Source organism: Pangasianodon hypophthalmus, chromosome 21 (assembly GCF_027358585.1).
Source record: "Pangasianodon hypophthalmus isolate fPanHyp1 chromosome 21, fPanHyp1.pri, whole genome shotgun sequence".
Taxonomy (NCBI): Eukaryota; Metazoa; Chordata; class Actinopteri; order Siluriformes; family Pangasiidae; genus Pangasianodon; species Pangasianodon hypophthalmus.
Genome location: NC_069730.1, coordinates 5,023,568 through 5,049,553, shown reverse-complemented (window position 1 = coordinate 5,049,553; position 25,986 = coordinate 5,023,568). Strand labels below are relative to the sequence as shown.

Here is a 25,986-nt window from a genome sequence, read left to right as displayed (position 1 = left end):
CATACTAGAACAGGTTTAGTTCCAAAGGCAAATCTTAATGCTACAGCATACAAAGACATTCTAGACAATTCTGTGCTTCCAACTTTGTGGCAACAGTTTGGGGAAGAACCACATATGGGTGTGAAGGTCAGGTGTCCATATACTTTTGGCCATATACTGTACATCGCTGCAAATGCCCTGACAGCAAAGGTGGACCATCAGCTGGTGTAGTGTCTTATCTACCCCTAGTTGACCCGCCATGGGATTATAATGAGCTGCATGGCAAAACATTTGTGTAGTTAAGTTACTGTTTCTCTGGTGTTGTGACTCTATATAGTTTATTTTGATTAACAACAAAAAGGGTAAAGGTTGGTGTGACCCAAAAGCAGCACAAAAACCGTTTGCCATCACTTGGTCAAATGCATTTAATTAATAGTATTTTTGCATTGTTCCAGGTGAACATCTGTGAGGGGGTCATAAAGAAAGAAAGGCCAGTGTATGTTGGCCCCATGCTGGCTGGTTCACCCTCCTCTTCTCTTGTGCACCCCTCCACTCTGTCAGTCATGTGAAGTACTAGGGAGTGCATCTCCTAGTAGGTCAAACTTCACAGCACCTCACACATCAAGACCCACCCAATCCTACTAAATGGATAAAATGGATTAATTGCCAAAATTTCTGGATGGGATTGGCAGGGACTACTGCCACCTTGTTCTATACTTTTGGCCCTTGTATTCTCTTTCCAGCAGTACCAGAGAATAAGTAAAATAGACTCAAATAAACTAATTCCTGCTCCACAGTGGGGCCAAGAATCTCTGGCAGCAGTGGCCCTCTTTTGCGGACCTGGGTTTGTGGGGTCCTGGGTGTAGGGATGACTGTGTCCTTGTTCTCTGGTCCTGAGAATGAAGACTTTAGACAGAGACTCGGCTGGGGGCACTAGATCCACCCTGCAGTGCCAACTGGAAGTTGGGTGGTGAATGTTTCAGTATCACTCCTTTGATCATCTTTTCTGGCTACTTGGGGTCAAGCATCAGCCACAGGAATCATCCTTGGGAATCAAGGAAACCTTAAGTGAAGGCAAAGGGCTGATCCCTTTCCTCCATAGTCCACTCCCTGAATCAAGTGATTACCTCCAACCATGCCCCAAATTTGTTAGAGGACTTGTGATTAGACAGTGTGGACTTGTGGAGCAGAACAATGTCAGTGCCCATCTCATTCTCTTAAAAATCTTTTTCATTCTGCTAAACTGTCAGCACTTGACACTTGAAGCATTAAAATTAACAAGGCTTCATCTTGCAACTGTACTCAGTTTGTATATGTGTATGAGTTGCTGTGTGACTTTGTGTGTCTCACATCTCTCTTCATTTTATTTCTACCAATCTGTGACATTAAGGATCAAATGTCTGATGTTTATCTGAAGCACAAACACACACTTACTGGGATTAAAGACAATGTGTGTTCTTCACTCTGTGTACTCTGTATCTGAAGCTGTGTGACAGTTACCCTGTGATACCTGATGTTTGAAGTCTGATGTTTCTTTGAGCTACAAACAATTTTTCCCTGTTGTGTTTGACGTGACTGTTGAAGGTTGATATGAAATGTGTGTGTGTGTGTGTCTGAGAGAGAACTAGAGACAGAGCGAGAGAGATTGGAGATTTGATTTTTGCATGACATTGTGTCTCTAAAGATGCGTGACATAAAAGATCTGTTGTCTGATGTTTACATACCCTTATCAGGGAATTTACAGCATTTTATTTCCTATTGTATGTGTGTGATTGCTGGAGGTTTGGATGTTTGATTGCTGTGTGACGGGGTGTCTCACATCTCTGTTCTTTTGTTTCAGTCTCTGCAGACATGTGACATTAAAGATCAAATATCGGATTTTTGCATGTTTATCAGAAGCAAAAACACACACTTACTGGGATTAAAGACATTTTGTAAGGAAGAAGTTTTTCGCCCCCGTTGTGTTTGACAGCACAGTCATGGTTTTTGTTGTTGTTTGAAGGATGTGTGCAGTTTTAAGTTCCCCTTACCCATATTTAGCTCTGTGCTGGATTTTTAAATTGTGAGTAAAGAATAAAGTTAGATTATGACTAGACACTCAGACCCACATTGCAAAATGGAAGCAATAAACAGAACCATACATATTTGAAATCTGGAGGGAATCAGCACAATCTCATCAGTTTGATCCCTGAATTTCAGCTACCACAATTTTGGCACATCTCTATGCTGGTGATGGTTTAAAATGTATTTTTCACAGCTAACTAATTCCGACTTTTTAGCTTCCCACATGTCATGCACTCGTCTGACCATTTTTGATTTCCACTTTCTTTATTTGGTCATTGTTTCCTGTTCTCACTAGTGCTCACTCTCTCTGCTGATTGCTTCCACCAGTTTCTTCTATTCTAAAAAAAATGAATTTATGAATTTATAAACCATGGATTAATTGCACAATTCCATACGTCACTTGTGTACATACAGGTTTGCAAAATGGTAAGCATTAGGTTAAAAAATTTATTTGCTGTTATTTTCCCTTTCTTTTTCCTCTCATACTTTCAAGAGGACCATTAATCAGTTCTCTAGACCGCTCCTGGCCTCAACAGCTTTCACACTCCACCAAATGTACCGAACTCTGGCACCATATGTATGCCAGAGTCCCAAAAAATGCAAGTGTGAAAAACAACCTCTGAAGTGTCTATGGAAGAGGAGGGGGTTTACAAGCTGAGCAGAACTCTCTGGGTTTTTCAGTTCCTCAATCCTGCCCTATATCACTATCAGTTACAAGGGTAGTTTGCATCCAGTTCTAATCCATGGATCCTGAGTCTGGTTCCTTTGATTTTTTTATTCTCTAATTCAATGTTTTGAGGTTTATGAATCCACATTAAGCTTGTTAACGTGTATTTGACCATAGTAATTCCAATTTTTCCCCCTGATAAAAATGCTTTTGCATTTTTTCACTCCTGTATTTTCCTGTATTTTTAAATTTTCTGTTTTTGCTGTCCTTCCTGTTACTAATATGATTTTTTCCTATTTGTTTGGCTGAGTTTCACTAATCAATATGAACAACAATGTTCAAAAAAACATATTTATAGTGTGTTATTTGCAGTTTAGCTAAAATCAGTTTATGCTTGGTGCACATATTTTCCAGTTTCCTAGCAACTATGTAGAGGTGTGCATCTAAAATTTGCAGGGATCTGCAATCTTTATTTTCATGCAGGTGGCAGATTATGGTCAGATACAAAGCTCCTTTAGTCACTTCTGTAGTCAGATTTTCTGTGGGAGTGGGCGAGATTGGTCAGAAAACATTCAGGAGCGGGCAGGATTAGTCAGAATTTTTTCAGGAGCGGGTGGGATTGGTCAGACTTTCTATGGGAATAGGCGGGAATTGATCAGGCTTTCTGCAGGAGTGGGCGGTATTGGTCAGAATTCCTGCGGGAGAAGGTGGGATTGGTCAGAATTTTTTCAGGAGTGGGTGGGATTGGTCCGAATTTTTTTGAGAGTGGAATAAATAATAATAATAAAATAAAAATTCATGGAATTCATGTATTCCATTAGAACACACTAATACTGCCATGTGAGGTTCTAGAATGTTACATTTAGAATTTAGAACTGTAACTGGAACATTCCGGAACAGATATACACTGTGTTCTAAAGCTCTGAGTCTGTTACACAGACACACAGCTCATATAGGCAAAGAAACATGTTTGCCCTGGGATTTTATTTCCTCGTAGCCACTGCATATTTTACATTTAATCCTAGCTGAGGTGAAGGTCAGTGAACACTCTATATTTTAAATCCCTATTTTTTAATCATTGAACCAATCAGGTTGCAGCTCAGAGAGCAAGTGGAAATAAGATATGGAGAGAAGAGGGCTGGTTTGGCTGTTTGCAGAAATGCTGCAGGTGGAGACAGAAAGCTGCTGAGAGGCATCACTGTGTGAGTGACACAGAGCAGCAGTGTGTTCCTCCTCCATCACACACTCCTGTCATGTGACATGTTGGTGGCAGAGAGCTGCCAATCAAAAATCAGTGATCATCTCCAGACACACATAAGCACACGTGCACATTTGCACACGCGCACACACACACACACATAAGCACACACACACACAGAGGAATAAAACCTTTATTTACAGTTATTATTTAAAAAGTATTTTCACTTTTTAAAAATATTGTCATTTCTCATTTTAAATGTTTTATGTATTTACATACTTTTATGTTATTCATACCTATTATTATTATTATTATTATTATTATTATTATTATTATTATTATTATTTGTACAGTGTCATTCACATTCACAGCTCTTCTTTCATAAAGGAAAAGTAAAATAATAATAAATAATCCTTTAATAAGGTTTTATTTTATATTAAGACATGTTAACATTGTTTAATATTTTCTGTGATACTCAGAGAAAATGATACTTCTATCAGTGAGCTCAGGTATTTAGTTAACTGGCTAATTGGTTTTACTGACTCTAATGAATTTAATCACAAGCTTACTTACCATATCTTTGCCAAAAATGTCTTTAAAAAAAAGAAAAATTAATGTGACAGAATTATTGGCATATTAATAATAACTGGCAAACATATTTACAATAAATGCAAACAAAGATTTTTTATTATTCTTTTTATAAATTCCACTGAAACTTTGTTCTTTGTTTTGGTCAAATAAAATTCCCTTTGTCATTCAAAGCCAGGGGGAAAAAACACCTCCACAAATAAGATAATGAACATAATACCTGAATACAAACATCATCAAGCACAATCAGGGTCATAATAAAAAGCTTCTGAAGTTCTGGACAAGTTGAAGATCCCTTTTCAAGTGTTCAGTCTTGTTAGACACTACAGGAAAAGATGCAGTGTTGTTATTCTCTCCTGGGGACACTCCAAGAAATATTAATAGTGAGGATCTCCATGTGTTTCTGCTCAAAATCTCACTGATATGTTACTAATTATACAATTGTACACATACACACACTATATATATATATATATATATATATATATATATATATATATATATATATATATATATGTAAGGGTGCCAATAATTCTGGAGGTTACTGTATAGCAGCATACACATACAGAGGACACATCATCTGAAGCTAAAAACAGAAAGACAGAAAGACAGAGAGACAGAGGACAGGAAAGGTAAAAATGGACATTAGATAATGTTAGGTTGGTCTTATTGACTTTGCTGCCTCCTGCTGGTGAAGTACAGATACTACAGGAATGGTAAAGGTGTTCTCAGTGCATTGCTTAAAATTATCCACTGTTCTGGTTACTTAATTTCATTTTTAAAAAAATTCCTTCCTGTGCTGCTACAAAAAATGTGAAGTATATGAAATACACATTACATACAAATATTATATGATTCAAATTACATTATGGGAATACTGTTAAATCAACACAGAAATCGATACAGAGCACAAAAGCAAAGTTTTGCAATGGCCAAACTCCAGTCCAGAGGACACGAAACCTTGTTGAACTTGACACAGCTGTATATTCTTTCCAAATGTTATAGTCATAAAGGGGTACACATGTTATTCCTTTTATATACTCACTGTCCACTTTATTAGGAACATCTGTACACCTGCACACTCATGCAGTTATCTAACCAGCCAATCCTATGGCAGCAATACAATGCATAAAATCATGCAGATACAGGTCAAGAGCTTCATTTTAAATGTACACGTCAAACATCAGAATGGTGTAAAAGTGTGAGCTCAGTGACTTTAACTATGGCATGGTTGTTGGTACCAGATGGGCTGGTTTGTGTATTTCAGATACTACTGATCTCCTGGGATTTTCACTATGCAGGGCACAGGGGAGCCTGGAGCCTATCGCAGGGGACTAAGGGCACAAAGCAGGGGACACCTTGGATGGAATCGCACACACACTCCGGACAAGTCGGAAATGCCAGTCAGCCTACAACACATGTCTTTGGACTGGGGAAGAAAACCAGATCACCCAGAGGAAACTCCAAAAGCACAGGGAGAACATGCAAACTCCACTTATGCAGGGCAAAGGCAAGATTCAAACCCCCAACCCCAGGGGTGCAAGGCAACAACATGAACCACTAAGCCACTGTGCCACCATCATTTAAAATATACTGAAGCATTTTCAATAAAAAAAGAAAGTCACAAAAACTGAGAGAGCATTAAACTAAGAGGTGTAGTATAATTTAGAGAAGGTGCATAATATTACCCAACTTATTTTAGAGCAACAGTGTCAGCAAATTAACAGATAATTTGTGACATATATCTAACTATTCAGCCATCTGATTAGAATGTTTCTATTTCTCAGTAGGCTATAGAGAACTGAAAACGTAAACTGGTTCATAGGTTTTGATTAATTTGGGGGGGTCACAGACCAGGATGGAGCGTCTGCCCTGCTGAAAAAAAATATAATATACAACAATAGAAACCCTCATAGAATTTGTAATGGTTTTAATGGTTATAACGAGAATTGTATTGGTTTTAATGGAACCTGTATTGGTCCCTGTGGGCCTCTACTGGTAACATGTTGCTTTCTATTGGTGGCATGTTATGTCCATTACCTTAATGGTAAAGGTAATGGTTTTAATGGTTAGCTGATGGTTTGTAATGATAACCATTAGAATTTGTTATGGTTTCTATTGTTTTTTCAGCAGAGTGTCTATAGGATAATAGTTACAGTGATTAGAATGAAGCCATATAGGTTTTTGTATGATTATTGTAGGCTTATAAACTCAATGTCGCCTACATGTACTGTATTAACTACCATTTTAAGCCTGTCCTGCTATCACTTCTCACTTCTCTTAAACTTTTTGTATAATTACAACAAATTAATGCGGCCATTTTCACAAGTATATACTGCCATTTATAATTCATTCCCAGTCTGATGTATTAAAGTGACTAAACACGCGCTGTCTCGTACTATAAAAGCGTATTTTTAGTGGTTCATGGGATCAAAAACTTCATATGTTCATCCCTGGGCTGTAGTGACGAACAGCGGCCGCCATTTTGAAATCGTTCACAGTACACCTCGGCCAAAGCTGGAACTATGCCGCGGGGCCGGCCTCGAAAACACAGGGATAACACTGCCAACGCAGGAGGTAAACTACATCACGACACGGCGGATAAAAACTACAGAGTGTTAGCTATTTAAAAATGTCCACTTTATGCGTCGGAGCCAAAGCATGGCGGAGATAAATGCAGTTGAAGATTGTGTATATAGTCCCCGGATATGGTATTGCGGGTGTTGCGTTTCTTTGTGCGCCAGACTGCGGCGGAATGATATTAATAACACTCCGCTGCTCGGACTCGCTCAGTCACGTTCATTCCCTGTGATGAGCAGCGGTGTGTCCAGAGTGTCAATCGCTCTACACACGCTTTATTTGTTTATTTCTGCTCTCCTGTTTAATATTCAACAGCTTATCTGTTTTATGTTAGAACTCCTATTATTGTAATGGCGCTAACGCTAAGCTAGCCGGCTAACTTTGGACCGTTTTTAATATCAACATTCGTGGGTTAGTGTAGCTGGCTAGCTAAGTTTTCATGCTACATATCTAGCTTTGTGACTTGTTTTGGGGAGAAAATGGTGCCTAGCATTTCGAGTAATATACCAGAATTATGCTTTAGTTCGCTCGCTAAATAGTTAGCTGAGCAATGAAGCCAAGCACTTACAAACAATACAAACACAAAGGTGTCACAATGTTGCCAACTCTTTTCAGGGGAAAGTACCTAGTGCATGCTCAAGGAGTCGTCAGATGACGTCACATACTCATCACATGCATATTATAACTGTTTGCATAGCAAAACTTACTACATGAAGAAGGAAGACTTTGTCAATACACTTAGAATAGAGTAGAGAATAGAGAGTATGTAAGCAAACACAATGGGACATGTTGTTATAATTAATTATAAGGAAAATAATCCATGACAGGGTGCTGCGATATGGTGTGATATAACAGCATGTGTTAATTTTTCCCTTGTATACCACAGGGATTGGCCAGCAATTACTATTTTTAATTCATTAATGAACATGTGGTTTTAAACAGTTTGTAGTTATATTTAAATTTGTTGAACATCCACAAGAAAAGTTAGCTCCTGTTATCACTTACGTCAGCGGTGCTTGTTACGTTGATCGCGATCGATCAGTCAATCGCAAGACAACCACTAGTTAATCTTCCTAGAACCTCGGTGTGTGAGAGTGTGGAGGAAGACTTGGGAGACAGGCAGAATTTCTGCTCAGCTCCGGGCTCATGTTTATTCAGTCCACGCTTTTCAGCGCACTTTCAAAAACTCAACAAACCCAAAACAGCTCAACCGAAACTTGCTGCGTCAAGTTCACGCTTCGTGGCGTGTGGTGTATGTGCATGCGTTCGTGCGTGTCTCGTAAGCTTCGCCAACTATATCACATCCTCTCTCTCTTTCTCAGTGATTACAGCAGTTACCGAACGCTCAAATGGACACAAATAAGTACACTGGTGGTAATAAGACGCAGGTGACAATCATCAAGCGTTACCTGCCGGTTCGACCCGCCTCCTCTCTGTCCACCACTGACGCTTGACCATGCCCCTGCTGCTAGATATCACTTTTGCAATTTATTTGAATGAAAATTGATTTGAATAAAAAGAAATCTCTCAAAATAATTTCTCAAACTCCAAATTTAGAGTGTACGTGTAAATTTTACACAGTAGAACTTACCATCATAATAATATGAAAAAGTATGTGTGAGCACCCCTGTCTTACGTGACCGAAGCTATTAACAGACATTAGCTCATCAGCCTCTATTTTTTTTTTCTCTCCAAATTAACAAGACCAAAAAATACAGCTTGTCATGTTACCAGAAACCTAGAAAGCACAAGTCCTCTGTCCTGAAGACTTTCCCATGGTGGAAAACCTGACTGTTACAGTGCGCAAACTCCTTCCATTGTATGATAAATAAACAACTTCTACAGAAAGTATCACCATATCAATTGTTTAAAATATTTATTATAACTATTATATTATGTAGAGCATCCACCATAAAACTCCCTGTGAATGACGTGGTTATTATAGAAACAGTAACATATTAGTACATCGAATTAATATAGCCGGAATTGCTTTCAGATCTATGTTGTTAAAATCATCTGTCCAATCAGATTTGAGAATTCAACAGCACCGTGGTATACTAGATGATAATTTTTTTCTTACAGAAGAAGAACAAAGAAGTGTGCGAGTGGGACACTTTTTCATTTGTGATTGGCCATTGGAAACAATCTTTTCTGATCTTTTCTGAAATAATGTCACTAAGTTGGCAGCAATGAGTGTGAAGTGAACGTCCATGGATAAATAGAAATTAAGTAAATGTGATACCTTTATGGCATGTCAGTGGTGTTATTGTCAGTAACAGTAACAGTCATGGTGGCCAATCAGTAAAAGAAGCTGTGCCAACTAACTGGAAAGTTAATCATAATAATTTCATATGGCACCCATTTCTTATATTATGGTGGCTTTATGCTATGTTTTTGACAATAAGTGTGTCCCAGACTAAAATTGATAATCTTGAATGATTTCCTTGGTTTTGAGCTAAAGTCAGTGGTTTTATATCACTTACTATGAGACTCCTTCTTTAAAAATGATCTTCTTAAAGAATACCTCACCGTATGAAGGATTACACTTTCAATTCTTAGTTAAATTTCCTAGTTAAATATCAGCCCTTTTTTAAATCAGTACATGTAGTCTACAAGTCCTAGTGAATACTATAGAAATGATAATGTATTAGAACGAGTGCTTTAATATATAGTAAACCTGTGACTTGCAGGTGGCACGATTGTCAGAGTCAACAGTCTAGCACTTTCCCTGACTGAATAACTGAACCCTTCACACTGCTGGTGCACTGTTATATGGTATCTGGTTTTTATTGTCCTCTTTGAATATATGAAGTTGTTAGCAATGTTGCAAGGAGAACACAGGAGACCCAGGTAGCTACACTCGGTTTAGAAACCAGAACTTAAAATCAGAACACAAAGATTAAACACTCACTGGTTCAGTGTCTCATGCTCCACGTCCACGTCACTAAAACACACACAAGAAAGAGCGGACAGAAGTCCACGTCCCCACCTACCACAGAGTGATTCACTGAAAACTGTCACATTATGATGCACAATTTATACTGGGAATGTATCATGTATATTGTTCTAACACTCTGTAGCTCATTGGCATCTTCCCTGTCCCAAATGTCTCTCTGCAGATGGAGGAGAGGAACCGAGGGTGGAGAGTGCGAGCAGCGCTGAACATCGTTGCAGTATCTGCCCTCTTACCTACAGCACCGAGAACCAGCTGCTCAAACACCTCAGAGAGCATGAAGCTAACGACAAGGCAAGATATTAAAGCAGACAGACAAAGTCATAGACAAATATATTAATAGACTCCTAGACAGATATATAGACAGGTAATAAACATGTAGATAAATAGACAGACAAACGTAAATAAGATAAAAACATTATGGAGCTATTTTAATCTGTGTGCTTGTATATCTTTCTGACTGTCCGTCTATTTACTTATCTGTCTGTCTGTATATGTACCTCTTATGTATGTATGACTGTCCGTGTGTTGTAGCCTCACCGCTGCGATAAGTGTCCCCAGTCGTACAACGTGGAGTTTAACCTCAGGCTGCACAAGTCGATTCACAGCACGTCCGAGCCCACCTGCCCAGTGTGTGAGAAAAAGTTCACCCGAGTCGCCAGTCTCAAATCTCACATCATGGTGCATGAGAAAGAGGAGGTGAGACAGTTTCATGTCCATTGCTTTACCATAGTGCATGTTTATGTCATGTGGGAATTACATTAATGCCTGATGAAACCCTTTGTGCTATTCCGAGTGTGTGCACAGTTAGCGTGGAGTTAGCGTGGAAGTGATGGGATGTGACTGTGTGTGTTTGCTGTGTGTCAGAATCTGCTGTGCTCGGAGTGCGGCGATGAGTTTGTGCTGCAGAACCAGCTCGCCCTGCACCTGGAGGAACACCGGCGAGAACTCTCCGGAACCCGAGTTTTTACCTGCAAGACCTGCAGCGCCGAGTTCCCCTCGGCTAGTCAGCTGAAGGAGCACAACCGCACCCATGCAAAGATCAGGTGTGTGTGTCTGTGTGTGTGTGGTTATGCATATGTTCAGGTGTTTGATCTATCTTGTCTGTCTCTCTGTCTGTTTATTTTACACTTTGTGTCTATCTATCTATCTATCTATCTATCAGCCTGTTTATCTTATACCTTCGGACACTTTTGGTCTATCTACCCGCCTATCTGTTTCTGCCAATATATTAGTCTATCTGTCTCTGTCTTTTTATCTTACACTTTCTGTCTCTCTTTTTTGTCTGTCTTGGTCTATAAACCTGTCTGTCTGTCTAGCTGTCTGTCAGTTTCTCTAGTCTGTCACTGTTTATTCATCTCTCTATTTATCTGTCTGTCTGTCAGTTTATCATAGATTGTCTTTCTGTCTGTCTATCTGTCTGTCTGTCTTTTATTCTTTCTGTGAGTTTGTCTGTGCCTGTCTGCTTCTGTATGTCATCTGATCTTCTGTCTATCTATCTATCTATCTATCTGTCTGTCTGTCTGTCTGTCTGTCTGTCTGTCTGTCTGTTTGTCTCTGTTTATCTTTATTTTATGCTTTCTGTCTGTCCACCTGTCCACCTGTCCACCTATCCATTGGCCTTTGTCTGTCTCTTTCTGTCTCTGTTTCTGCCCATCTGTCTGTGTCTTTCTATCTGTCTGTTTATCTTACATTGTCTGTCTGTCTATTTTTTTGTCTTTTTGAGACTTGTCTTTCTGTCCTCCAATCTGCCTGTCTGTCTGTTTATTAGTCTGGCTCTTTATTTATCTGCCTCTTTATCTGCCTCTTTATTTATTTATGTCTCTTTATCTGTTTATCTTCTTGCCTGTCTATGTCTGCTGTGTCTGTGCAGTTAATTAATTGATTAATTGACAAGTTTAATGTAATTACAGTTAAAGTTAAGTAGTTTTTGTGTGTGTGTGTGTGTGTGTATATATACATGTATATGTGTGAGAGAGAGAGAGAGAGAGAAAGAGAGTGTACTGAGTTCAACTCTTCTGTAGTCTGTTCATCACTCTGTCTTCCATCACTGTCTTCCATTAAATGACCCACTTCATTTAATTTCATTTTCATTACTGCTCTGAAAACAAACGAAAAATTAAAATGAGCAGAAAGCTAACACCTAAGATCAGACTGTAACATGGTGAGCTGTGTTCACTGTGTTTAATGTGCTCCAGTGAACAAACACATTGTGTGTTTTTGTGTCAGGTGTGTCAGTGTGTGTGTATGTGTGTGTGTGTGTGTGTGTATGTGTGTGTATATGTGTGTGCGCGCGCACGTTTTGATTTCAGGGCTGTTGTGAGCAGCTCACGGAACTACAAGAGGAACATTGACCGCAGCGGTTTCACCAACACCTGCCATCACTGCGGCAAGACATTTAAAAAACCCAGCCAGCTTGTCCGACACATCCGCATTCACACAGGTAACACACACGCAAACACACTCAGCATGAGGTACTCTGTATAACGCAATGGTGAGTGTCTAATCTACTGTACAGACATGGCTCACACATTAAAGCTGCTGTAAGTGATGTTCGCAGCTCTTGATAACCTCTACATATAGTGTTGCTATGACAGTGTTTTCATCACAGCTAAGAGATACTAGATATATGTACCGTTAGCTGTGTACGTGTGTTGTATGTGTGTGCATGTATGTGTGTGTGTATATATATATACACACACACACACATGTATGTGTGTGCTTGTGGTTTCTCTTGTCGGTGTGTAGCGACCAATTAAATGCGACATAATTGCATGTAGGAACTAAAGTCGTGAGTGGGGAACTGAAGAAACATCGGACCACACATGCCATAGGGTTGGTCTGAGGAATCATTCGCACCAATATTTGGATTTGTCTCTTTAATTTGCATAAAATTAAGAAAATATCAATGCATACTCATGCACATTCATAGATCCTGTCATAATTTGAGTTCAACAGTATAGAGATGTTCCTTTGCCCATTTTATTTCCAGATACATTAAATTTATAGTGTGTTGGATTATATTTCCTAGATATGTCCCTGGTTGTGTTGACATCACTTCAGGTTAATCGTTATGTGACTATCTGCATTTTTTTTTGCAATCCATGTCCAATATTCAGCTGGTAGTTTGGAATTTGGAAGTTGCTTGGGGCTTACACATATTAAAGAAATTATTATTCAACATTTTTACAGATTAAAATTTAGACTTAATCTGTGTAGACCAGTGGTGTTGAATATGGAAATGTAATATTATGTAAATATGGGTTATATTATATTATATTAGATAGTAAAAGTGTGTGTGTGTGTGTGTGTGTGTGTGTGTTTGTTTAGGAGAACGGCCGTTCAAGTGCACACACTGCGGTAAGGCTTTTAACCAGAAGGTGGTGCTGCAGACTCACATGGTGCGACACACCGGCGAGAAGCCACACCTCTGCATGCTATGCCCCGCCTCCTTCTCTCAAAAAGGAAATCTGCACTCACATGTACAGAGAGTGCACTCTGAGGTGACTCCACCCCCTAGTCCAATCTCCTCATCTATTTATATTGCTATATTTATGTCTCTCTGGGTCTCTATATTCTGTATTCCTCAGTAACACCACACACACATTTTCCATTAATATCTGCTGAGGCGTTAATGTGTCTCTGTTAGCACTGGAGGGTCAGAGGGCATGGGTCACTCTATTTCATGACACAATTCACGTTCACATGCAGGCTGAAAGGGCATCACATATATCCGGTAAGATAAAGCTTTCCTGTTGTTAACAAACCAGCTAATGGACTAGAGACAGAAGCAAACAGAAAGCAGGGGTGTACAGGGCAACACAAGTGTCTAAAACTGGCAGATAATGTTTAATTAAGAAGATAATCCCCGTGTACAGCCTGTAAAAATACAGTAAAAAGTCTAAACAAAGGTAACCAAGACTGGCAGGTGAAATAAATGACAGTAGCCTGTACTTCTGTATACAGTAACCTGCATTCAGGTCCATAAATATTTGGATGTTGACAAAGTTATTGTTATATGAGCTGCCTACCACAGTAAATACAGTTGGGGTCATAAGTTTACATACTTGCAGAATTTGCAAAATGTTAATCATTTTAAAAAAAATAAGAGGGATCATAAAATATTTTATTTAATACTGTCCTGAATAAGCTATTTCACATAGCAGATGTTTACATATAGTTCACAAGACACAATAATAAGACATAAGACACCATCTTTTCACACTTAGGACAACTGAGGGAATCATACACAACTATTACAGGTTTAAACATTCACTGATTCTCAAGAAGGCAAGGGGAGATGTGTGTAAAATTTTGAACTGGATGATTGGTATAAATTGTTATTACTTTGTCTTCTGGGAAACGTGTAATTATCTTATGTAGCTTCTGAAGGGCAGTACTAAATGCCAAAATTAAGATCTTTAAACAAAATAATAACAATTTACACTGATCATCCTGTTCAAAAGTTTACATCCCCCCTGCGATTTTGGACCTGGAACATTCTTGCTGTGACTTACATTACAGCAGCTATAATTCGTCGTTCCCTGTCTTTTTTTCCTCTCTTAAATGAGACAAGAGCTATATATTACCGAAAGTGGAAAGCATGATAAACTCTGTCCTGAAGACTTTCCTGTGGTGGAAAACTGTCTGTTACAAAGCACTCTTTCCATAAATGATAACTGTGAAACTATACCGTACAATGATTATATATTTTTCTTTGTTAAATAACAACACCTTTTTATAGTCTGTTTATTATTAGCCTTAGATTTTGTGAGCTTCCTTGTGAATGAGCCGTTACCATAGAAATGAATTGTAGCCTGTCCTGTCAGAATCGTGCTGTTATAGAAGATTAATTAACACTTTCTAACCAATCAGGTTTGAGAATTTGATGGCACTGTGGTCTATAGTGTTACAATTTGCAGGTCATCTAACATCAATGCTAACTGCACAAAAAGTTAACCCAAAAAAGAAAGACTGCGCGTTGGAGAGGTCAAGAGGAAATGCAGTGTACTCCTTAAGCACACTGTTTATTATGGCACTATGGAGCCTGATGGAAAAGTTTCTTCAGGTGGTGAGAGCTCTTCCTGATGAGCTCTTGTTCTCTCTGGTTTATTCGATTTTAACCGGAGTCAATTCTCGTTCAATTCCAATTCTCTCTAGAAGAAAGAGTCTGACCTGCACCATGTGCGTGATGTTTATTTGCCCTGGGAGTGTGAGTACGATTCTCAGCATGTGTTGTGATTTTGATTTGCTCTGAGAGTTAGGCTCTTGCTGTGTGTCACGATTCTGATTCGCTCTCAGAGTCTACGTCTGGCTGTGTGAAAATATTCTGATTCAGCAGGTTGAAGGAAACGCACACTGCTGCTTCTCTGAATCAATAAACCTCAGCTATCAGTTTCTCTTCCATCTCAACTAGGAACTTGTGTCTGACAGGAACCAGAACAAATATGAATAATATTTAAGAGTCTGGAAAACGAAGTGTCCTGAGACCTACTGTCTTCATTCTTATTAGCAATCACCATGTCATTTTGTATCTGATTTTTATAAACACTACTCAAATTTATCAGATCACCTAGCCGCGCCCACTTTAACAAAAGATGCTCTGCTTCGTCATTGTCAGTTGTTACTAATGAAAAATAAGCAACTTGTGTTGTTTGTTGTAGCACATATTGCACACACACCCTTTGTGTCTTGTGTTCAACAAAGTCTGTATATAGAGGTGTTAATATGTCTCTTTATGCCCCCACTGCGGGACAAATAAAGGAATATCTTACTCTTACTCTTACTCTTAACATTGGAGGGTCAGAGTTTTGGAGTCGTGACCTCTTAGATGCTCTAATACATCAATGTCATTACTAAAGTGTTCACTATAATTACAAATGTCCTGTGTAATAGAGTTCTTTTATTTATCGCCTCTCTGTTATTTAGTTCTTTTCCTTTTTGTCAAGTTTTTGTCAACTTGTCAACTTTTTGCCAAGGTAGAATCGAATATAATATTAAATAAAGATCTCTCTCTCTCTCTCTCTCTCTCTCTCTCTCTCTCTCTCTCCCTCTCTCTGTGTGTGTGTGTGTGTGTGTGTCTCACTCTCTCAGACTGCAGGCGTCCCCGTGTACCCGTGTATGGACTGTAGCTGTGTGTATAAGAAGCTGGGCAGCCTGAACGCTCACATCAGTAAAATGCACATCTCCATCATGGAGGTGGAGGAGTCGCCCAGCACACAGGCACACACACACCCACACACACACACAATGTCACACTCACAATGTCATCATATAATCGTCCAGTGTGCTCATTAAGTCCCCACTCACTTCCTGTTTCTTGCAGGAGGGGGCTGAACCTGGGCAGACAGGAGGTGGGACAGAAGGAACGGAGGGCGTGACCGATGTGATCCAGCAACTGCTGGAACTTTCAGAACAGGTAACGAGCGACAGCGCTCACGCTCCACCCCCTGGACCAGCTATCACCATGGAGACAGCTATCAATCAAGATATCTTGCAGGTGAGCCGAGCCTTGAGATGGTGGATTAGTAAAAAAGTCTGAATATGAGTTGAAAACCCTATGTGTCAGTAGGATCCATCATTAAAATTGTAGTTCCACGAGTCGACTGTTTGTTGATTTATCTAGAGGCAGGATTTATTTGTTCTGCATTCCAACTCCACATGAAGTATTCCTCACATGAGAATTGAAACAATCAAAAATTCTAGAAAGTAAATTCCCCAGCTGAATGTGAATCATAAAACACTGTGACATTCACAGTCTCCCATGTCATCACTGTTCTATTCATTCAGTGTTTTATTCATAAGCTTAATTCAGTTGCAGTATAGCCAAGTATAATGAAAGGACTCAAAATTAGAATACAAACAATAAATAAACTAAAGCAACAAAAATGACATTAATAATAACATTATCAGCCGACTCCTAAACATTTGCCTTATCATCATAAGATAAAAATATCAGTCCTGATGATGTTTCACCCTTCCCAAAAAGGGCCTAATTTTCAAAAAAGGCATAAGTCTTTGTGTATTAAGGACAATCCTCCTCTCTTCTCAACCCTCCTCTCCGCTCGACCAGAGCAACAGTAGTGCCTATTGCACCTGTTCAGATAAGAGAGTAGTTAGTGAAGTTAGTGCTCCCCTCCAAGCGCATTCAGCTGCTTAATAATATTACATAAGTGGCAGTTTGAAGAGAAGCACCTGTTAGACTTTGCCCTCCCAAATTGGTAGCTGTTGTGCAATAAGAGAGAACTAGCTCATGTGTGAGATTTGTCAAAGATTCAAGTGGGAGAAAATTGGGCAAAAAAACAAGCAGTTTTAATTCCCCATCCGTGGCACTAGTCTGAAACATGTAGTTAAATTAAATTCTTTTGACGTCACATGGTCCACAGTGAACCAAGAACTGAGAGCTTCAACTTTCTGATGCAACCCCTAGTTCAGTTCTTTTACACACTCCTAATGAACCTTACAAGATATCACCCTAGTCCAGTCAGCCAGTCGGCTCATTGCAAAGAACATAGAACACTGTGCAGTGGAGGGAATTTTAAACTCGACAGGTTGAGAATTCTGTGGACTAGTGTGTGCGTGTGTGCGTGTGCTTGTGTGTGCGCGTGCTTGTGTGTGTGTGTGTGTGTGTGTGAAAACAGCAAGCCCTGCAGAACAGCGGTCTCAGTTCGATCCCAGTTCAGTCAGATGCTCAGGGCAACGCTGCAGTTCCTCCACTCACCACAGAGGGCGCCAACACCCACCCAGCTCACATCCACAAGCCCACAGGAACCTCACCACACAAACTGCTGAAAAAGGAGAAGAGGAGCATCTTTAAAAAGAATGTACAGTTTCCTGGTGTGTGTGGGCATGTGTATTTGTGATGTTTGGATGTTTGTGAGTTTATTCAATGATTTTTGGGCTGTGGTTAGGTTCTATGGAACACTGTTGTTAACTTGTTAGAACTTATCAGGACATGATAGGACAGAAGATCAGATTATGGAGAACTTTGACAAGCTAGACATTGCATCAACAGAAAAACACAGGTTGCATTATAACCTGAATACAGGACACTGATCCAAACAGACTGAATGCTGATTGTAGGCCTACGGCAGGTTCTTCCTTTTTTCCAGTGTGTTTGGATCAGGTTCAGACTGGTACCTTTAACATTTTAAATCACTTGGTGCTGGCTCATTTCAGTTTTTTTTACTTCTGTTTATCAGAGTTATTAATACATTTTTACTGTAATGTTACTAATTAATAATGTTTCTACTGGAGAAATTGGTTTTGGATCTGATTGTTTTGATGAATGACTGATGCTAAATTGTTGTTTGGTTAATTGGCATTGATTAATTGTTGGCGATAATTGATGTTTCTGAATGTCTGACTGACTGACTGGTTTATTGATTGACTGATTGATTGATTGACTGCCTGACCTACTCACTGACTGACTGACTGACTGACTGACAGATTGACTGCCTGATCTACTGACTGACTGACTGACTGACTGACTGACTCGTTGATTGATTGATTGACTGACTGACTGATTGACAGATTGCCTGACTGACTGAATGATTGATTGATTGACTGACTGACAGATTGACTGACTGATTGACTGATTGACAGATTGATTGATTGATTGCCTGACTGAATGACTGACTGACTGATTGACTGACTGATTGATTGCCTGATTGACAGATTGATTGATTGATTGATTGATTGCCTGACTGACTGACTGACTGACTGACTGATTGACTGACTGATTGATTGCCTGACTGACTGACTGATTGACTGACAGACTGATTGATTGACTGAATGACTGACTGATTGATTGATTGATTGATTGCCTGACTGACTGATTGACTGATTGATTGACTGACTGACTGACTGACATTGATGGACTGGTATTGTCTGTGTATTTATATATTGATTTATTTCTTATTGATGTGTGTGGGTGTGTTTTCAGGCACTATCAGGGAGGAGTGTGGAGTGCGCTGGCACGGATGCCCATACTGCTGTAAGGAGTTTAAGAAGCCGAGTGATCTGGTGCGTCACATCCGCATACACACACACGAGAAGCCGTACAAGTGCGCACAGTGTTTCAGAGCATTCGCTGTGAAGAGCACGCTCACTGCACACACCAAAACACACTCCGGCATAAAGGCCTTCCAGTGTACACACTGCAGGAAGAGCTTCTCCACCTCCGGCAGCATGAAGGTGCATATGAGGCTGCACACAGGTGAGTGAAACACACACATACATGTCACTGGATATTTTCCTACAACAGCACATTTTGTCATGTTTTATTTCTTTTATATAATATTTTTTAAAATTGGGTGCAGAGAAATTTTAACTATCAAACTATTATAGATAATTTAACATTTTGACATGATCATGAATAAACTTTGACTGCACAGTTATGTTATATGTATGTATATAAGTCTTATGTTTAACGGTTTAAGGTTTAGGGCTTGGAGCTTAGAGTGGAGTGACTACAGCACCTACACCACCATAATTACTGTAATAGCATAATGATCCTGAAGTTATTATCTGTCTGACTTTCCTGTGCACTTCATAATTACTTTTTTCCACACATGCACTTAATCGGAACAGTCTGAAACCCGCTGATTGTGTTGTGTAATTAAAGTAGTGATTAGTGCTGCAGGCACTTAAGTCATCTCGCTAAACTCAAGTCACTGTAAGACATATGTGCCTGTGTGTGTATTCCTGCAGGTGTGCGGCCATTCCCATGTCCACACTGTGATAAGGTCTTCCGGACATCAGGTCATAGGAAGACGCACATCGCCTCACACTTAAAAAATCTGCTGCAGAAAAAGCACAAATTCCCACGGAAACCGAACCGAGCACGCGTCTCCAAACACAACCTACCGCTTCCTGATATACAACTCCAGGAGCCCATCCTCATCTCTGACCTGGGTACACACACATAGACACACACACACACACACACACACACACACACACAAAGGAAAATTGTGTCCCAGTAGATGTGATGCACTAGGAAAACTGTCTCAAGAGATGTGATGCACTAGGAAAACTGTCTCAAGAGATGTGACGCACTAGGAAAACTGTCTCAAGAGATGTGATGCACTAGGAAAACTGTCTCAAGAGATGTGATGCACTAGGAAAACTGTCTCAAGAGATGTGATGCACTAGGAATACTGTCTTGAGAGATGTGATGCACTAGGAAAACTGTCTCAAGAGATGTGACGCACTAGGAAAACTGTCTCAAGAGATGTGATGCACTAGGAATACTGTCTTGAGAGATGTGATGCACTAGGAAAACTGTCTCAAGAGATGTGATGCACTAGGAAAACTGTCTTGAGAGATGTGATGCACTAGGAAAACTGTCTCAAGAGATGTGATGCACTAGGAATACTGTCTCGAGAGATGTGAGGAAAACTGTCCTAGGAGTTGTGATGCAATGGGAAACCTGCCTCCAGTAATTAAAATAATCTTATTGTTTTCAGGTTTTTTTTTTTTTTACAAGAAAATAAAACCCCTGCAATCCAGAATTACCCACTAGGGGTCACATAACTTACTTTATGTCACTATGTATTGCTGTCATGACCTCCTCCTCTTCACAGCACTAATGAGGTTAACTCAACAGGTCACCAGTAATGTTAGTGACCTTTTGGGTTGCCATAGTGGCACCAAAGACATGAAAAATAGAGCTACTCCAGCTGAAAGTGTGTGTGTGTGCATGTGTGTTTTCTGACTGTAGGTCTGCTGCAGAATCAGAACTCACGTGCTGCACTTCAGCAGTATCTGGACATCGTGGAGAATGAGCGGCCGTACAAGTGCACTTTCTGCAACAAAGCGTACAAGAAGTCGAGCCACCTCAAACAGCACGTCAGGTAACAACATAAACAAGTGACATCAAGTTGTGACTTCAGTTGTGACCTTTGAGAGCTTTAAATATTTTTTTATTTTATATTTTTTACATTTACAAGTATGACCACAAGTAGGCGGAAACTTTGATGAAAGTGCATCATCAGCATATAACTCATAATGATCATATACTCATTTGTTTTCCTTAGTCTGTATTAGTGGACTTAACTAGCCAACTGGCTCACCATACATTATTACTAGGGGTGTAACCTTCAGGCTTCCACACAATATGATACGATTTAGATTCTTAAGGCAACAATTTGATATTTGACAATACCACAGAATCTGTTACAGTACAATATTTTGATTCTTAATGCAGCTATTCAGTATTTAACGATATCACACAGTCTGCTACAATACGATTTCGATTCATAAGGCAATGATTTGATAATTGAATTTGCTACAATGCAATATGATATATTAGTAATCAATAGTCTAATCAATATGTGGCCAATTTGGTTCAGAATCTGGCGTAGGCCTACTGATAATTAACGAATGTTGATGATGTAGAGGACTATTTTAAGCATCAGAGTTACGAGTAATCAAATCACCTTGCTAACCTATTTACACATCACTTTAGAAATATTTTAGAAATTTTTTTTGTCTGTTCTTTTTCAATAATAATAGATTCATAATCAGTTATAATCCATAATGATTGATTTATGATTGTTGCTTTGATTCATTTCAATCATTGCATTTTAAATCGATGCATTGATCCTTACACCTCTAGTTATTACATTACGTTAGGTACCAATTTTTAGCCTAGTCCATTAGGATTCCAAAACATGAGACTGAGCAGCCCAGGAGCTTTTACTTGCTTTTTTATGATTTGTTCAACCCTGAACAGGACATTGCATCTAACCTTTGCTCTAGTTGGTAGTATCACTCAGACTATTCTTAAGGCTGAAGACCTTAAACAGGCATTGGGTTGCTTTAGTTTGTCCCAGCTAGTTATAACCACAAATCAGCTGCTCTAGCAATGATTTTATTGAGAAACTGATGTGTTATTGATTAGTTTAAATGCTTACTGCTCAGTTAACTTTAGTTTCTTGCCTTGTCCATTTTGTAGCAAAGGCTTCTTCCTAACTCTGACATCAGTCCAAAGCACACTCACACCACCCAGCTACATTCACATCACGTAGAACCGGTACCACTTTAATGATTTCTAGCACATTTCCTGCTGCTATTGATGCAGATCCAGCTCCCTCGGATCTAAAACACAACCCCAGTGGCGATTATGAAGTAGCTAGTTAACCTGCTGGCTTTCACTTTCGCTCAGTTCGAGTCTGAGGACTGTTATTGTTGATCTAGGCTTTGTGTTAATTGGTGAGAGCAGTCAGTTGCGATTCACAAGTTATCCGCATTCAGTCAGGGGGGTGGGTGGTGGGTGGGGGAGTTTCTGCAGAATCTTTAAGAAAAAGGTTACACCTCCAGTAGAAATGAAACCACCACATATATCCACCTTAATGAGACAAATGACCTTCACTGGGCTAATTAGCCTCTCAGCATACACTTTTGACACCACTCATGGGAGAAAGGTTCACAGGAAGCCCACAGTGTGGTGAATCACCTTTACACACACTGACTGCGGCAGAGCTCTAATGTGAATTTTAAGCATTTATTTAAACAAACAGAGGTGTAAGTGATCAGTGGTATGTGCCTGTGAATGTTCTTCAGGTCGCATACAGGTGAGCGGCCGTATAAGTGTGTGCAGTGCAGCAAGGGTTTTGCGTCGTCAGGTGTGTTGAAGGCTCACATCCGCACACACTCGGGCCTGAAGGCGTATAAGTGCCTGCTGTGTGACACTACCTTCACCACCAACGGCAGCCTGAGACGCCACATGACCACGCACAGCGACCTTCGACCCTACATGTGCCCTTACTGCCAGAAAACCTTCAAATCCTCCCCCAATTGCAGAAAGCACATGAAGACACACAGGTAAGATTAGCAGTTAGGGATTAAGTTAGAGAATAGGGGTTAAGGATTAATTTAGATATTAGGTGTTAGGATTTAAAGATAGAGATTACAGGTTAGAGTTTAACACCCTAGGTTAGGGTTAAGGGATTAAAGTAGAGATTAGGGATTAGGAATTAGTTTAGAGATTAGGGATTAAGGTTTAAACATAGTAATTATGGGTTAGGGTTTAAGTTGTAGATGAAGGGTAAGGAATTTATTTAGCAATTAGGGGTTAGGGAGTAATTTAGATATTAGGCGTTAGCAATTAATTTAGAGATTATGATTTAAGGATAGACATTACAGGTTAGGGTTTAAAATTCTAGGTTGTGGTAAAGGGTTAATTTAGAGATTACGGGTAAAGGATTAATGCAGAGATTAGGGGTTAGGAATTATTTTAGAGATTAGGGGTTAGGGTTTAAAAATACAGAATACCAGTTAGGGTTTAAAGTTCTAGATTAGGGGTAAGGGATTAATTTATATATTAGGGATTAGGGATTGATGTAGATATTAGGGTTTAAGGTTTAGAGATAGAGATTTACGGGTTTAGTGTTTAATGTTCTAAGTTATGGGTAACGGATTTTGGTTCTGGCTTAATCATCTCTTATTACCTGTGTGCAGGTATGAATTGGCTCAGCAGCTTCGACAGCAGCAGGGCTCATCTGAAGCTCCGACTCTGGAAGATCCAATGGGAGGGGCCAGTACTGTGGAAGTCCCAATGGGTGGAACCAGTGCAGTAGAAGACCCAATGGGTGGGGCTAACACAGTAACCCATGAGCTGCAGGTAGGAGCAGCAGGATTGGCCACATCCAGTTCCATTATGGGGGCGGGGCCTCAGACCATGATGCAAGTGGTGAGCGGAAACCAGACGGTGGCGCTAGGGGAAGCGCCTATGGTACAGGATGCAGGTGAGACACACACACATGCACACACACCTATTACTTGTAAACACAGAGGTCACACCTCCATTTTGATGCAAAAGCACTTTGTCTGTGATTTGTGAGGTTTGTGTGTGTCCTGTAGCATCCCGTAGCATTCTGTACACCCTCTGTCTCTCTATCTGTCTGTTTCTCTCTCTCTCTCTCTCTCTCCCTCTCTCTTTCTCTCTCGCCTCCCACAGAGTCATTTGTGAACGCGCAGCACATCAGCCAGTACGGGACACAGACCCTCCAACAACCTGCATATGACCAACCTGCACTGACACAAGGTCTCACACACCCTACCATTTCCTGTTCACACTTCACCATCATCCCTGTCCCTTTTCTGTTCTCTTTGGCTGTCCATCCTCACTTTTTTACTTTTCATATACACTATGAGATTTTCATCATCCTTAACAGGGGATGTTGTGTTGAGAGTTGCCTTGTGTATGCAGGTTTCTCCATCTCCGAAGGTTATACCCAGCATCCCACTCTTTCCTCGGTACAGCAGCTGCAGGATTCGAGCACGCTGGAGTCGCAGGCACTAAACTCCACTTACACACAGAGCTTACTGAACGTGCACACCACAGAGGTACACACACACACACACACACACACACACACACATTTATGAATTGCTCATTAGCTAAATGCAGGTTTATAAAAACTGGTGAATAAGTGGGTCAGCAGTGTTCTGTATGGCAAGTTCTGCCCCTAATCTTTCCACAATCATCCACAAAAAATATCCAGGATTCAGCAATCAACAGTCAGCACAGCAGGACTTTAGAAGTCATACTAATGTAGTAGTACTAATGTAGTGTTGTATTTTGTTCTCTTAAATGGTTGCACAGTATTGGTTTTTGGTGCATTTAAATGAAAATTGCAAACACATGACATGTTCAAGGGGTTAAAGCTGTGAGAACACTGTCTAGCTAAGAGGTAGCTGTTAAAGCTTTTATATGGATAGTCTGGAAATGAGACAGAGCTGATAGGAACATTTCCCTTAGATGTGTTAACAAAATATGAAGAAAAGCCTCCATATGACTACAGTTACACTGTAATTGCACTTAGCATCGAACTTTCATGGAATCCACCATACTCTTTATCAACATGTGTGTGTGTGTGTGTGTTTGTGTGTAGACGACTGTTTTGCTACAGGATTCAAATCGGACGGATTATCAGGATGAGGAGGATGAGGAGGAGAACAGCAAGAGGACTTACAGGTGAGATACATTCCCAAACCTGCCCATACAGGTGTGAATTAAATATATAAATATAAATATAAATATATAAATGTGTCATGTACAGGTGCAATGTGTGCGATAAAGGCTTTAAGAAGTCAAGTCACCTGAAGCAGCACATTCGCTCACACACTGGTGAGAAGCCATATGGCTGCAACCTGTGTGGGCGGAACTTCGTCTCCACCGGCGTTCTCAAATCACACCTGAACACACACACAGGTAATCCACAGTTAGATGTGTACCTGATCAGCTATGTGATGTATTGCAATATTTAGTATGCACAAGACATTTGGGAGGCTATATGTTTGGGCAACAAGCTAAAGTCTTTCTGCCTGTCTGTCTCTCTGCAGGTGTGAAGGCATTTAAATGTAATGTGTGTGACTCCTCCTTCACCACTAACGGCAGCTTGAATCGCCACATGATCATCCACCTTAACACAAAGCCGGTCCGATGTACTCTGTGTGAGCAAAGTTTCCGCACACCCCTGCTACGCCGCAAACACATGAAGCTCTTTCATGCTGTCGGGCCCAGAGGTACAGCATAATAATAATAATAATAATAATAATAATAATTAGCATTAAACACCAGAAACAAGAAGGATGCACATCACTTAGTTAAAACACATAAGCCTCAGCATAATAAACATGAGAGAGTCCTACTGATATGTTTTATGTAAGGAATAAAACATGACAAGGTGTGATTTTATAGGAAAGTAATCAACTATACGCTGGTGCGATGCGGCCCAATGTGAAGCGCATACATAATATTATGCAATAACAACACTTCCTGAAAGGTTTTATTCCTCTTATACCACAGTCATTTGCCAACTGTTACATTTTTTTTTACTGAGTAAAGCATGACACGCCATACTATTTATTCATTTATAGTTACATTTTATGTTGTGGAATGTCCATGAGACAAGTTCCTGTTATCACTTACATTATAGCGGCTATAAA

At 39.9% G+C, this 25,986-nt stretch overlaps 1 protein-coding gene across 2 annotated transcripts in view; it reads left to right on the top strand.

Annotated features, from left to right (window-relative positions):
- The first annotated feature begins 6,941 nt into the window (after nt 1-6,941).
- The window catches only part of LOC113543250 (zinc finger protein 236), a 32,764-nt gene continuing 13,719 nt past the window's right edge, over nt 6,942-25,986 (top strand). Inside the window, exons 1-19 of one of the 2 annotated variants that reach the window (XM_034314894.2) lie at nt 6,942-7,073; nt 10,196-10,323; nt 10,564-10,728; nt 10,897-11,075; nt 12,342-12,472; nt 13,360-13,532; nt 16,123-16,251; nt 16,355-16,528; nt 17,670-17,865; nt 18,974-19,246; nt 19,741-19,944; nt 20,753-20,885; nt 22,597-22,857; nt 23,494-23,780; nt 23,993-24,079; nt 24,245-24,381; nt 24,930-25,012; nt 25,098-25,249; nt 25,381-25,563. In XM_034314894.2, the coding sequence (XP_034170785.2) occupies nt 7,022-7,073; nt 10,196-10,323; nt 10,564-10,728; nt 10,897-11,075; nt 12,342-12,472; nt 13,360-13,532; nt 16,123-16,251; nt 16,355-16,528; nt 17,670-17,865; nt 18,974-19,246; nt 19,741-19,944; nt 20,753-20,885; nt 22,597-22,857; nt 23,494-23,780; nt 23,993-24,079; nt 24,245-24,381; nt 24,930-25,012; nt 25,098-25,249; nt 25,381-25,563 (3,127 nt within the window). In that variant the 5' untranslated portion in view covers nt 6,942-7,021. Of the gene's footprint in view, nt 7,074-10,195; nt 10,324-10,563; nt 10,729-10,896; nt 11,076-12,258; nt 12,473-13,359; nt 13,533-16,122; nt 16,252-16,354; nt 16,529-17,669; nt 17,866-18,973; nt 19,247-19,740; nt 19,945-20,752; nt 20,886-22,596; nt 22,858-23,493; nt 23,781-23,992; nt 24,080-24,244; nt 24,382-24,929; nt 25,013-25,097; nt 25,250-25,380; nt 25,564-25,986 lie in introns of those variants that run through there. The other variant, XM_053227678.1, reaches the window with a different exon arrangement.